The sequence below is a fragment of the Peromyscus californicus genome, unplaced genomic scaffold (assembly GCF_007827085.1).
Source record: "Peromyscus californicus insignis strain IS unplaced genomic scaffold, ASM782708v3 Scaffold_3__1_contigs__length_106647218, whole genome shotgun sequence".
In the NCBI taxonomy this organism is placed as follows: domain Eukaryota; kingdom Metazoa; phylum Chordata; class Mammalia; order Rodentia; family Cricetidae; genus Peromyscus; species Peromyscus californicus.
The window spans coordinates 19,163,405-19,178,680 of record NW_026294551.1 but is presented as its reverse complement, the minus strand read 5'-3'; the positions used below and the strand labels follow the sequence as shown (position 1 = coordinate 19,178,680).

Sequence of the window (15,276 nt, the reverse complement as noted above, 5' to 3'; positions counted from 1 at the left end):
CAAAGTTAGTTACTGGGCAAGAAACTGCCCTTGCCTTGACTAGTCAGAGTATACTGTCCAAATTGGACAAGACAAAAAAATAGAGACTGCCGAACTTTGCTAAGACAAAGTATGAAAGTCCTTCAAAATTCTTGCTTCACAGAAAAGTCTGTAAGATATTCTAGGCCTGTAGGCTGAAGATGGATATCCCAATGTTGCAGAGGAACCTTGGATGACTGGCTAGGCAGCAAGATGTCTCTGGTGTTTCTATAGTTTTGGAAGCTGTTTGCTCTGTACTTCCTGCTTTCTCAGGTAATATATCTTTCTGGGGTCTTTGATGGGGCCGAGGATTAGACAGTTATAGTTACAGTTTTCCTTGTTACCAAATTCAGAAAGAAACTCACAAAGGAGGTGTAAAGTATACAAGATTGAGAGATATAAAAGCTTAAGCTTGTTTATCTAAAAAAATGTTTTGAGGTCTAAAACGATGGTTTTGGGTTGCTAATACAAGTTAGGAAAGAAAGTGAATTAAGTATGAAACTTCAGACTCACCAAGATAGGATAGATAATGAAGTGTTTTCTCTGAATTTGCCAGATGCAAATGGACTGGACACTGTGAATGTAATTCTTAGTTGATAATGATTCTTATTGTATATAGTTTTAGTGTGTTAAGAGTTAATACCTTTCCTTTTTATTTAGACAAAAAGGGAAAATGTTGTGGGATATTATTACACTCTGACACTCCTGAGACTGCCAATAAAGTTTACACTGATCAGAGGGGAGAGTAGTTACTAGCTGAACAGAATTAACCATAGAATTTTTGGAGGATACAGGTCATATAGAGAGACACAGGAAGTGGTAGGAGGGGGTTAGAAAGATTCTCAGGCCCTTTAAGAGTTCACTGAGGCTTTTACAAGTCACTCCCACCTTGAGTCATAAAGAAGGCCTGACAGTAACTGCCTGGTGCAGTGCTTATCCTCTTTTATGACCCTGAAAGAATTCAAGCCTTGTGACCTTGCTTTGGCCAGAGAATTGCTGATTGTATGGGTATATAACCTGGGAACTTTGGTAAAAAGGAGGACATCAGAGAAAACAAGATGGAACAATAAAGAAACATGGATAGATAGAACATGGTGTGAGCAGATTCATTACTTCACCCTCTGATTAGTTTTTCCTTGCTTATTGAACCCTGTGGTGATATTTTATTTGTGCACCCCAATAAAGCTTATCTGGAGATTACAGGAAAAAGCCAACCACTATATTAAACACAGAAGTCAGGCAATGGTAGCACATGCCTTTAATCCTAACATTCAGGAAGCAGAGATCCATCCGGATCTCTATGAATTCAAAGCCACACTGGGAACAGAGCCAGGTGTGATGGCATACGCCTTTAATCCCAGCAATAACCATGGAGGTCTGTAGGTCTGTACAGACAGACAGGAAGTGATGTAGCTGGGCAGAGAGAGGAAGTAAGAGGGCAGAGACAGAAAGGCATATAGGCGTGGTTATACAAGAAGTAGGCCTCTCTCTCTTTGGCTGATGATTTCTAGCTGGCTTCTTTCTGCTTCCCTGACCTCTCAGTTTTTACCCCAAAATCTGGCTCTGGGTATTTTATTAATAAGACTATTTAGTAATTTGTCTTACAGAATCCAAAAAGAAGGCTTTTAGGCTGGCACTTAAAAGCCTTCATTACCCTTATGCTTTTTTCTTAGTGATTTTATTATAACATTTTGTTCCTTTTTTTCCGAGTCAGTTATATACCTGTGATAGTACATGATTTCAGAGTATCCAAAGGAAAAGGGGTCAGCCATTGTCTTGTCTCTGACTGCAGCACACATGTTTTTGTCCTGAGAGGACTGGTAAAATAGTTGGTGGGTTCAAAGTGCAGCTCTAACAAAAAAGACAGGGTATTTAAAGTCCAAAATGTCACTTTAATATAAACAGCCACTAGTGTTTCCGGTTGGGTCACCATATTCCTACACTGACTCACTGTCCATATCTTTAGAGGTGGAGAGTGCTAATGTCATGAGTCCTTCGGGATGCAGTGGGATTCTATTGTTGCTGATTCCTTTCCTGCTCTTGCTTCCTTCCCTGACTGTAGTTCCTCTTTGTGTTCATCTTGGGTATTACCAGGATGAAGTCCCGTTTCTTATCAATAGAGGCTGCCACAGTGTTGACACTTCTGCTCCACGTCCTTCTGATCTTCCTCAGAAAACCTGCATTTCTCTGTGAGCACATTCACCTGAAGCTGCTTCATAGCAGTAATTCTTCTGGGTAAAGTCTACAGGCATCTGGAAAAGAATCTTGAAGCTGCTACATGGTTCCTGTCAGGCTGGAGAAGGCATGCACTGTGCATCATCTGGCCATGAGCTTATCTGTAATTTGAATCTTGAGTAGCTTCTACTCAATCTTCAGAAACCTCATCTGCAAAACTGTCACCTTCCTCTTGAGTTTTTGTTTCTAGAACCAGAGAGCCATGGGGGAACTTGTGCTACCTTGCCCAAGAGGAAAATGTGGCAGGCAGAGGTCATGCCAGGCTGGTAGCCACTGCCTGGTTCTTTGCAGCAGGGGCCAGAGTACAGCTGAAAAGAGGGGGCAGTGCTTGCTGCTGCAGCAAACCCTGACTACTTGGTCCCCCTCTGCAAGACTTCCAGGCTGGTACCCTTCAGACTATTACCTCCATGCCATTCTTACCCACCTGTGCTGCAGTTCCAACAATGGGTAACTCAGACAAAGATTTCTTATGTAAGTCACCAAAAAAAACACATGCTATAGAAGAAACACTGCTAGAGTTCATCATACATAAAAATTTAAAAACATGTGCTCTTCAGAAGATATTTTATTAGTGAAAACATCAGCCACAAACAGAGAGAAGATACTGACTAAACACATATCTGGGAGAAAGGACTTGTATGCAGAGTACAGAAAGCAAATGACTCAGCAAGGCGGCTCAGTGGGTATTGGCATTTGCAATACTCAGAAGCCATATGGTGGAAGGAGACATTTGGAAGTTGTCCTTAGATCTTCACATGTGTGCCATGGCATGTACTCACCATACACATTCACACACACACAAATATATGCACACAAAATAAATAGAGAAAAAGAGATCCTTGGTAAGAAACTGGGTATGGTGGCAAAAGTCTGCAAAGCCAGAAAAGCCAGAATTCAGGAGGCAAAGGCAGGAGGATAGCAGCAAGTTCAAGGGCAACCTGGGCTATATAAAAGAGACTCTGTCTCAAAGACAAACCCAAACCGAAGCTCAACAAGAACAAAAACATCCAATTCAGATATGGACACAGGTGTAAATATACACCACTAAAACATACCTGGGTATAACCACACACTCCACAGCACCCGTTATTAAACAAATGCAAATCAGATTATAAGAACACAAACATTACTAGGTATCAGCTAGTAGGAAGACAACTTTTTATTGTTGTTGAGACAGGGTCTCATATGTATTCCAGGCTAGCCAGGAACTACCAATGTAGCCAAAGATACCTTAATCTTTTATTCTCCTGCTTATACTCTGTGAGTGCTGGGGAGGACAGGTAGTCACCACCATGCCTGGTTTATATCAAACCCATGGCATCATGCATGCTAGGCAAACATTCTACTAACTGAGCTACACCCCTAATCCAGGTAAATGCTTTTAAAGAAAACTGAAAAATAAAGACCAGGTGAATGGAGCAACTGCCATACACTGCTGATGAGATATGTTAAAGACCACACTCAGTGAGAGAAGACAGATCCAAATGGCCACACACTATGGGATATCATTTATGAGATGTGCTGGAAAAGGTCAACTATAGGTTCAGAAATAAGAACAGTAATGGATTAAAGGGTGAAAGGAGTGACTGACTGAAAAGGCACATGAGGGGCCTTTGAACTTTTATTACTGCATGTGTGCATGTGTGCATTTGAACACTCACGTGGAGGTAAGAGGACATCCTTGTCGAGTTAGCTCTCTCCCTCCACTTTAATGTAGTTTCTAGGAATTAAATTCGGGTCACCAGGCGTTCACAGTGCTGTGCACTAAGCCACCTCACTGCCCATGATGGGCCTCTTGGGGGCGGCAGAGTGCATGGTTACCTAAGCTCTGTGGCAGTGGCTAGCCAACTATGCAAATACATCAAACTCTGCACTTGAACTTAATTGCATGAAAACTTCCTCTCAATTATCTTGACAAGAAATTAATAAAATAAAAAACTAGCATAAAACAAACTTGAAAAAGAGCTAGGTGAATTATTCTAAGAAAATGAACCTTACAGATGTTCCAGCTGCAGAGTCATCATGAGGATGTTCTCAAGCGTCGTCAGTTGCACTTGCGTTGTTCCCAGGTCTCTGAAGGAGAAAGCCAGATTTCATGAGGAACCATTTTCGTCACATGTGATTACTTAAGCTCTGGCTTTCCTATGAAGCGATCTGGCTCAGGAGTAAGTAAGCCCATCAGAGAAGAAACTTCTATAGAGCTTACTATATCTAAGGCTACTACTTACACCACCCACTTAACGAGATGGCACTGAATAGAATTCTATCTTCTTACTTCTCATTTTCATATTGCATTTACCACATAACTACTACTTCCTATTTCCTGTTCTTTTTAAAAATAGTATACACTTATGCTTCTTTGCTTTCTGAAACAATGACATACTCATCTCTCTTCTTGACTTATTTTGTGTGTATATGTATTTGTGTGCCTAAGCAGATGCACGTGAATGTGTGTGGGTGCCATAGAAGCCAGAAAAGAGGACTGGATCTCTTAGGGCTGCAGTCAAAGTGTGTTGTGAGCTACCCACATGGGTGTTAGGATTCAAATGCTAGTCCTCACAATAGAGCAGCAAAAGATCTCAACTGCTGAGACCAGCTTTGTCCATGTTGCATATCTCTCTATGATCTTTAATACTGGTCTTTCCCCAGGCTGAATGTCTTTATTTATCCTTTCTTCATCATTTTCTTTGTTAATAACATTTGAAAGGATTAATTTTATTTTAAATTGTGTGTATATGGGTCTGTGTGTGTGAATCTGTGAGTATAGGTGTCTATGAAGGCCAGAAGCATCAGATTCTTCCAGAGCTGGAAACAAAGGCAGTTATGATCAGCCAGCTTGGGAGCTAGGAATCAAAACTCAGATTCTCTGCAAAAGTAGCATATACTCTTCTTAACTACTGAACCATCTCTCCAGCCCTTAATAGCATTTTAAAATAATCAAGTTAAAACTGAAACTGTGACTTTTTTATCCTTAAGACAAAATACTCTTTGATGGGCAAGGTAGAGGACAGAATACAAAAAGGAATAACACTAAAGACCTCTTGAAAAAGTTGTATGGAAACTTCTACCACTACAGAAGATATCACAGAGGGGGGGAGGGGGGAAGGGGAGAGGGAGGGGGAGAGGGAGGGGTGGTTTGAATAGGTATGGCCCCCACAGACTCATGTTTGAATGCCTGGCCCATAAGGGACATCACTATTAAGAGGTATGGCCTTGTTGGAGTAGGTATGGCCTTCTCAGAAGAAGTATGTCACTGTGGAGGTAGGCTTTGAGGTCTCATATATGTTCAAGCCATGCCCAGTGTGGCAATCTCTCCCTGCTACTTGTGGGTCAAGATCTAGAACTCTCAGCTACTTCTCCAGCACCATGTCTGCCTACATACTGCCATGTCCCACCATGATGATGATGGACTAAACCTCTGAAACTGTAAGCCAGCCCCAATTAAATGTTTTCCTTTATAAGAGTTGCTATGGTCATGGTGTCTCTTCACAGCAACAGAAATTCTAACACACAGTTTAAGTGGAGTAACCTATAATAAGGAAACATTTCCTTATAAGACACCACAGGCTAACAAATAAAAAGCTCCTTATTGGGAATGGATCACTTGCTTTGGAGTTATTGGCCTCTGAGGTCCCATAGATCTCCAAATATTATAGGTTATTGCTAATGCTCTTGGTTATCTTCCATAACTTGATGGTATTACCTCACTGCAGAAGATATCACATACTTGAGCCACAGAATATGGAGAAATCAAATTGGTACTCAACTGGAAGTTTCATATTTACTGGCTAGCTTTAATAGTGTTGGAAGGTGCTATGCACAATACTAGAGGAGAAAGTAATCATCAATCTTACTCAACCATGAATCCTGCAAGCTAAAATAATAATTGGCTGGGCAAGGCATGCTCACTGATTAATACTGGCACAACGTAAGATAATAAATAAACAACCATTTTCTGATGAATTTAAGATCTGCTCCACAAGCTAAAACCCATACCTGGCACATTACTGAGGCATGAATCTGTGCCCATAGAGGTCATAGGCCCTAGAGGTAAACCTACAATTATCACTCTGCTAAAGAACATAGTACTAAATGAAATTCTAATGACTTATCTTTAAATCCCTAGAGTAATGCATCCCTCAACCCTTATTAGAGAAGATTCTTTTTGGAATAGATGGCAATTAACACAGAGACCCACAGAGGTCACTGTCAGAGAATAAGAGACTACAGAATACTCAGCTCTAAATGGGATATTCTACATCACACATCTCTCTTAAGGCTCAGGAGTCATTGTGGAAGAGAGGGCAAAAAGATTGTAAGAGCCCGATGCTGTGAATGACTACATGGCAGCAAGTGTTTTCCAGACCTATCATGGCAGTTGTGACAGCATGTATGTATGAGACCCGTATAAACACAAGCCAGACAAAGAGAGGGCATGAAATGATGCCATTAGCTAATGGGCTATTGGCAACTGATAGCAACCGGAAAGGGGAGGCCTGCTTTAAGAGTGTGGCCCCAGACAGGCTGACCATGCTCCATTGGAAAGCCACACAAACAAAAGTATAAGAACACAAAGCTGGGTGGGTAGGGAAGGGGTGTGGATTTGGAAGAGTTGAGAAAGGGATGAATATGATCAAAACACAGTGTATGATATTATCAAAGGATTAATAAGAAATGAGAAAAATATTCTCCAGTGAAAATCAATAAGGACAGGAATCATCTCATGAACCCGAAGATTATCATCACAATACTTACAGATATTTTACTGCTGGCAATTTAAAAAAGTAGGGATCTTCAACAATTGTGAGAGGATTACGGCTGAGAATCCTGAAAAATACAAAGTAACTGAAATTATTAGCATTTTCAATGTGCATGCGTCTACTTATAAAGTTTACATTCATTTCTTTGGTATGGAATTTTTTTTTAATTGCTCTGTGGGCCAACAAGATGGCTCAACAGGTAAAGGAGCTTGACAATTTGAGCAAGCCTGACAATTCAGGTTCAATCCCCAGGACCTGCATGATGTAAGGAAAACACTGACTTCCCCAAGCTGTCCTCTGACCTCTACAAACATATCATGGCAATCACATGCCCTAGCATACATGTATCCACACACAGACACAAAATAAATGAGTAGACATTAAAAAAACATTTTGGTTTACCTATAAACCACCCCTAGACTCCATAAACATTCGTAGTTTGGAAACGATCCACATGTATAGAAAATAAAAAGACCATAGGGAGAAAAACAGAAAAAAAAGTGGATTGCAAAGAAAAAAATGCCAAAGAATTTTTCATTCAAATATTTTACAGATGAGGAGCTGGAGATATGGTTCAGTGGTCAGAAGTGCTGGCTGCTCTTGTAAAGGAACCAGGTCCCAACATTGACACAGTGGTTTATAAGCATCCATAACTCCAGTTTCGGGAGATCCAATGTCCTCTTCTGACTTCTGAGGGCACGATGTGCATGGACACACGTGCAGGCAAAATACTCAGACACAAAAATAAATAAATCTAAAAAATTGTTTTTAAAAATCCTACAATTACACTGATAGTAAAACGTAGGAAATATTATTTTTAATGACTCCCACAATCCAAGATGCTTGTCCATTTTTAGAAATACAAAATACTTTGTTGTTAATTCACTCAGTTAAGGGAGGAAAACTTTGTGGGAGAGGGGCTAAGGGATGGGGAGATTACTTCCCTGGCTTTGGAGACAAAGAAAAAAGGATGTCAGAGGAGGAACTGGTCGTATCCAAACTCCATCAAATGCTCACTTGCATTCTTGGTTAACCAAGCCTGTGTGAGGGTGCCTGTCACTATTTGTCTGTCTCCTGGCCCATGAACTTCTGAGGGCAGGGACCAGGACTTACTGTTACTGTCATCCTGTGCCTGAAATTACTATGGTATTTTTAAAATGTCTGTTGCATAAATAAGCAACACTGTTTATACATCAATGAAATCAATAAATTCTCTCTCCCACTGTGTTGACACAGGCCTTGTTTTGGTGCCCAGGCTGGGAAACAAACAAAAACAAAAAAATGAATAGAAGAATTGAAGTCAAACAGAAGAACAGAAAATCTGCCTTCAGGTTAAAGCTAATCAATTCAGTGCATATCTATATCATGTATTAATAATTATTTTGGCCAACATTGATTGTGCTGGAGGGGAAAGGAGTTCAAACCCTATGGTGGTTTGAATGAAACTGCCCTTATAGGCCTATAGGGAGTGGCATTATTAGGAGGTGTGGCCTTGTTAGAGGAAGTGTGTCACTGAGGGTGGGATTTGAGGTTTTAGAAGTTCAAGCCAGGGCTAGTGGCTCACTCTCTCTTCCTGCTACCTGCTGATCCAGATGTAGAACTTTCAGCTACCTCTCCAGCACCATGTCTGGCTGCATGCCACCATGCTTCCCACCATGATGATACTAGACTAAGCCTCTGAACTGTAAGTCAGCCCCAGTTAAATGTTTTCCTTTATAAGAGTTGTCATGGTCATGGTGTCTCTTCATAGCAATTGAAATCCTAACTAAGAGACACCCCTAACTGAGGAGTTATAGACAGCTGAATGTTTCTGGAGTGGGGAGAATAAGTTTTTCAGAGTGAGACTCCTGATAGGACAACCATGCTCCAGTAATGCTTCCACAATTAGGAATGCATAGGCACAATGGGTGTGTTTCTATTGCTGTGATATAAAGTACTCTTAACCAAGGCAACATACAAAAAAGAGTCCATGATGGTAGAGCACAGAAATGACAGCAGGAGTAGGAAGCTTGGGGCTCAAGGAAGCAGAGAAAGCAAACTTGAAATGGTGCAAGTCTTTAAATTCTGAAAGCTCACCACCAATGATGGACCTTTTTAAACAAGGCTCGTACTTCCTAAACCTCCTCAAATGGAGCCATCTGGGGACCATGGATTCAAATGACTAAGACAATGAGAGACATTTCTTTCAAACCACCACAATGAGTATTAAAAAAAAAAAAAGAGGACATGAAATCAGGGGTGGATCTGAGAGGGGCTGGAGGAGGAGAGAGGTGAGTATCATTAAACTACACTGTATGAAATTCTCAAAGAAATAATACAAATATTGTATTAAAAATCCATTGTGCTTCCAGGCATCTGTCATTACTGTTTTATGTTTAACTGTAACAATATCTTAAGTGGTCCAGGTTATAATTGGTCCATGTACCCATGAGGAAACCAGGTACACAGAGGCTACATAACTTGTTTTGTTTCTAAGATCATAAACAGTAAGGCAGGAATTTGAAGTCAGTTTGGACACCAGAGCTTGTGTTTAACTTATGAGAAAAGATGTAAGAGAGCTGCAACTTAACATTGATTTTCAGAGGACTTAATATGGAAAACCTCAAAACTTCTTCTTCTTTTTTCAGTGTGTATTCATTGTATAAAATAATGAGTTAGAAATTATTTCTTGTTTTGTGTGTTTGTTTTTTGAGGCACAGTCTCATGTAAATAAAGTTAACCCAAACCAGAACTCACTAAGCGTATCAGGATGGCCTTGAAACTCTGATCCTGATTTAAATCTCATGTGCTGGGATTACAGACATGAGCATTGTCATGACTGGCTTAGAAATAGTGGTTTAAACTTTCTGTGCTTATCTGAGAATGTCTCTATATTTATTCTTTTCCCTAATCATTTCCATGACTAATACCTAACTAGCCCATTGTCATTGAGACTTTAGAGACTTAAAGTCATGACAACATGGTGACATTAATGAAAACAATAATGTAAGAACATCAGAATTCATTCCTCTATCAAATGGTGAATTGTAAAAAAAAAAAAGCCAGAACCACTTTTTTCAGAACTCTGTAAATTTAATCAAAGGCTCATCACACTACAGAATAATTTATTTATTGAGAAAATCTAACTCAATCTCTGTAACAGAAGCAATGAAAAGTGTGTTGTTTTAAGTTGCTCTGGATCATTCCTCATTCTCCAGCTCAGTGGTAACAAACAGCCCATGGGAGTACAAACTGGTGTACTATGGAAACCAGTGGGGGAGATCCCTCAAAAAAGTTAGAGATAGAGCTACTGTATACACAATATCACTTCTGGGCTTAATGTCAAAGAACTCTATATCATATTACAGAGATACTTGCTATTCCCTGATTACTGCTGCTCTTTTCACAATAGCCAGGAAATACAAACAGCCTAGATGTCCATCAATGGATGACTAGATAATGAAAATGTGCTTCATGGATGCAAAAGGCTATTATTTAGCTTTAAAGAAAAATGAAATTTGCATATAAGTGGATATAGATATAAATAATCATTCTAAGTGAGGTAACCTAGACCCAGAAAGACACCACAATGTTCTCTATTGTTGTGTATGTTAGCTTGAATCATTAGAGATGTGTGTCTAAATAGGAGCACCCACAAAGGGTAAGAAATTAGTCAAGGGCCATGAGGATAAAGGGATTTCAAAGGAACAGAGATAGAATTTATAAGAAAATGTCCTACTTGTTCCTTGTATAATCAAATTCCACTACCTACAGGAAGCAACCCAAAGGGTACTCAAAGAAATTTGACAAATGGATGTGTTTCATTTTACAGAATTTGGAAAATTAAAATATGTACATCATACCATAGACACATATTGAAGATTTCAATGGGCAACTGCTTTGAGTTCTGAAAAGGCTGATTCTGTAATCACACATTTGTTAGACGTCATGGGCATCATGGGAATACCTGTACAAATTAAGACTGACAATGCTCTAGCATATGTCTCTAGTAAAATGAAACAGTTTTTTACATATTACAACATAAATCATATTACAGGTATACCACACAATCCTACAAGGTAAGCAGTTATAGAAAGATCTAATCGAACTCTAAAAAATATATTAATAAACAGAAAAGAGTAATAAAGACCCACAGAAATAGATTGCTTAATGTTTTATTAACTTTAAATTTTCTAAATGCTAATGAGAAAGAAACAACAGCTGTGGAGAGACACTGGCTAATAGAAAAAAACTACCAAATTAAATCAGTGTGTATACTTTAAAGATGTGTTGACCTCAGAATGGAAACCATGGTTTCCATTAGTGAAGAGGTTTTGCTTTTGTTTCTACAGGAGAAGAAAAGCTGTGGATACCATCAAGATTGATAAAGATTGGATTGGAACAAGAGACTTCTTGATTAGAAGAGGTGATAGTTCATCAACCAGTGTGACCATTCAATCTAAACTAACAAGACTAACAAATTCTTTTCATTTGATCAGATATAACTTGCCAAAAGGGAAACTCCCCAAAGTTAAGGTGGGAGAAGGGTTTTGTTTTTGTCTTTCCAGGAGAATGAAGGCAACCAGCTAAGGAATCTGAAGACCACTGGACAAATGAGACATCTGAAGAAAAAGGATGAATCATCCAGAGAAAATGTCCCAAGAAAAGGAGTAAATAAATTGGCCTATTGGTACATCACATTTCCCACAGGATAAAATTTCATAAATCTTCCTAAATGCTTGTTTCTGCTGTTCTCTACAGACATATAATGCGAATGGTCTTTTTATAGTCATAGTTCAGTTAAAAATTTAAGCTGGCTTTGGAGTTGGAGCATGGTTCTCTCCTTCTCTAAACCCAAGCATGCTTGTTAAAGTAAAATCTAAAATCTCTGTCTAATGTCAGAAAAGCCACCTGATACGGGACAGAAGAAAAACCAAAATTAAGGGACTATTCTATTGCTAGTAATCTCATTGATCCTTGGGTTTTATTTTGACTTTTAAAAACTTTTCTTATGGTATGAATATTATATCAAAATTTGTAAGATTAATATATATATTAAACTTTTTATTGTGATATTGTCATATAGAGTACTAATTCTAGAAAAGGGCTTAATCTAGTTCCCAGTACATGATTTCGTGTTTGAGTACTCTATCAGGTAACTAGGAATTAAGTTTTTGTACTCTGAATGTACATAACAAATTATAGTCCTTTAACCTCTTTGAGATCTGCTGCATATGACATTTAAAATGTTTAAGTTTTCTGCAGTGAACCATGTCCATGCCTAACAGCGACCTTTGAAGTCTCCAAAAGGATGATGGGGCCCTACAACGATCCCACCTGGACTATGATAACACCACTAAGCTGACAAACACCACCTAAAGTTCAGTTTTGGACTACAAACTGCTCAGGACAATTTCAAGGTGGCTTGCTGAGATGATCCAGCCTCACAGACTACTCTAGCTAGGACTTGAGATAAACCCTGCACTTTCCCATTACACAGAGACTGGACAACAAATGATATAGCTAGCACTTCCAGGACTTGACAATTAAGCCAATATTTTTTTCAGGGTCCCCTAAAGATGTCATTGCCCCCAGACAGCAGGAAGTAATTTTAAGAACACAATGCCCACATTCCCAAGAGATTTTTGGTCATTTAGTGGGTTATGGATATTTGTCATAATTTAGGGGAGTTGGTTACAAGTTGTTATTGGTACTAGTCACGAAAAAAGCTGAACAAAGCAGATTAGATTCAGGGATCTTGTTTTAAAAAGAAAAAGAAGGGATATAGAAATAGAATAAAAGGGTAGATTATTGAATCTACTTTTAAAAAGCAACTACAAGTTTTAAATATTTTACATTGGCTTGAATTTTTGTATATTGACACAAATTTGAGGTTATTTTTGTTATACTGTATAAATGTTATAGAAGTGATAGGATAAAAAGGTAGAATACTGAATATACTTTTAAACAAAAAAGCAACTACCAGTTTTAAATATTTTACACTGATATGGATTTTTGTATGCTGATACAAATTTAAGGTTATTTTGGTTAGAACATACTGTACATACATTTCTACTCTTATTCAAGGAATTGTACCTATTCAGCTCATTTAACAGTGCTGTTCTGGGTCCCTATTGCTCCTACTGGGTTGCCTCATCCAGACTTGATAGGAGGGTTTGTGCCTCATTTTATTGTGCCTTATTATGCCATCTGCCGTAGATATCTCTGGGAGGCCTGCTCTTTTTTTTTAAGAGAAGCAGGAGAAGTGGATCGGGGGGAGAGAGGAAGTGGGGATATGGAAAGAGTGAAGGGAGAGGAAACTATAGTTAGGATATAATGTATGAGAGAAGAATAAAAAAATACAAGAGGAGGAGGAGAAGAAGAGGGAGGAGGAGGAGGAGAGATGACGATGACGACGAGGAAGCAGCAGCAATTCCTGTCCTACCATGGGAAATATTTCCTGAAGAAAACTGCCCTATCTATCACAAAGAGTTGGGTGTTGGATCCTAACAAAGGAGTCCCAGCACACACTTGGTGGTTGTGTCCATTGTTGTCAAGCTTCTGCTGCTTCTTTTTTTTTAATGAGTTCTTATTATCCTGCCTAGGTCAGCCTTGAACTCCTGGGCTCAAGACATCCTCCTGCCTCAGCATCTGAGGGCCTACAAGCATACACTGTGCCTACCTCACTGGGCCAATCTGTGATAGTGACTGAATTCTGGGAGGTACCATTCCATTCAGACCACATGATGTGAATATCAATGTCCAATACCAGTTAGCGCTGCTTCTCTCATCACCGGGAAGCAGACTCCCTTTCTGCAAAGATGGACACAAACTAGAGATAACAAGCCAGTGTCTCCTGCATGAGTCTTTCCTAACCCACCATCCACGCTCCTCTGCCTGAAAAGCAGACCCTGTGGTTCCTTTTCCCAAGTTAGGAGTCAGCAAGCTGTGCTGGAGAGAGGGGACTGCCACAAAGCATCTACAGAACAGTTCATGCAGCTCTAGCACATCCCAACCCTTCGCCAATGGGAACCAACTGTGAATCTGGGTTTCTGACCTGCCAGACAGGTGACAGTCACCCAGAATCAGATTCAGAGCAGAAATTTCCTCTTGAGTTTATAATGCCTTCCTGGCCACTGAATGTCACACAAAGTGGGGTTTTTGCTTTGTTTTTTTTTTGGCACAAGAGTCTACTATTAGTCCAAGACTGCTTCCAAGTTATGATCCTCCTGCCTCTGTCTCCTGAGTACAACTGCTGGTATTTAAGCAGATGCCATAATGCCAAACAAACATGAATTTTTGGCTAAAAGCTAATAAAATTCACTTTCTTCTTGAGGAAGAAAAGTATTATATAGAACCAGGCTAGAGCAACATATTTTCTTTTTCAATATTTTCAACCATATAGCTTAATGCAGATGGCATCTTATCCCTTGCTGCAAAGGTGCCTCTTACCCACAGAGAATCCATGATTTCAGAGGCATATACTTCCTGAAAAATAATGTTCTGGATGATGGGGAGAGAAGTCACAGAGTGAATTCTCAGCTTTACATTTCTGAGGAAGCACCTACACCCTTTGCTCCCTGGAGGACTTGTTATTAATCTTTGTTCTTTGGGAACTGTGCATGGGAGAGGGAATCACAAGTGGGTTTCCAAAAGCATCACACATCAGAGCCACAGCACTAGGGCCCCATCATGATACCTAGTGAGTGTTACTTGAGTGGTGTTACTTCTAGTGTCTGTGCTGAAGGTCAGGACTAGGAAAGCAGATCATGTCCTGTAGTTTACACAGGTCTCCTAGTCTCCTGGGCCTTAGTTTCCTCGTTGGAAAAGAATGAATGGACCTTAAGACAAGCTATCACAGTTCACACAGGGTTTACACTCGGTGAATCAATACTCCATTGGGTTTTTAACACACAAATAAGTATTTACATGTGCTTAACTTCTACTTCACTTACAACTTCTGTAAAAACTGCATTCCATGCCATGCTTGAAATGTTCCAAAGCTCAGTTCAGTGAGTAAATTGCACCCAAGGTTCCTAAAATCATTTTAAAAAATTAAAGACATAAGCCAAAAGAAAAAAATTCTTCAGAACAGTTATCATTTAACAATCATTCTAATATAAATATGATGAAACATAACCTTTCTCAGAAATGGTTTCAATGTTTTCTCAATTCACTAAGAAAATCTCATTGTGGATGATATTGGCTTATGATTTACACTTCATATTTACTTATGCAATGCACTAACTACAGTGAATTATAAATAAATCCTTTTTTTTTCAAT

The 15,276-nt window shown here is 39.3% G+C and overlaps 1 protein-coding gene across 6 annotated transcripts in view; it reads right to left on the bottom strand.

Annotated features, from left to right (window-relative positions):
* The window catches only part of LOC128122392 (mucin-17-like), a 58,128-nt gene that overhangs the window by 18,291 nt on the left and 24,561 nt on the right, over positions 1–15,276 (bottom strand). For 4 of the 6 annotated variants that reach the window (XM_052757932.1, XM_052757928.1, XM_052757931.1 and 1 more), the window contains 3 exons: positions 14,948–15,028; positions 7,009–7,080; positions 4,252–4,326 (listed from right to left, as the gene is read on the bottom strand). In XM_052757932.1, coding sequence (XP_052613892.1) covers positions 4,252–4,326; positions 7,009–7,080; positions 14,948–15,028 — 228 coding nt within the window. The remainder of the gene's footprint in view (positions 1–4,251; positions 4,327–7,008; positions 7,081–14,947; positions 15,029–15,276) is intronic. The other 2 variants (XM_052757929.1, XM_052757930.1) reach the window with 1 other exon arrangement.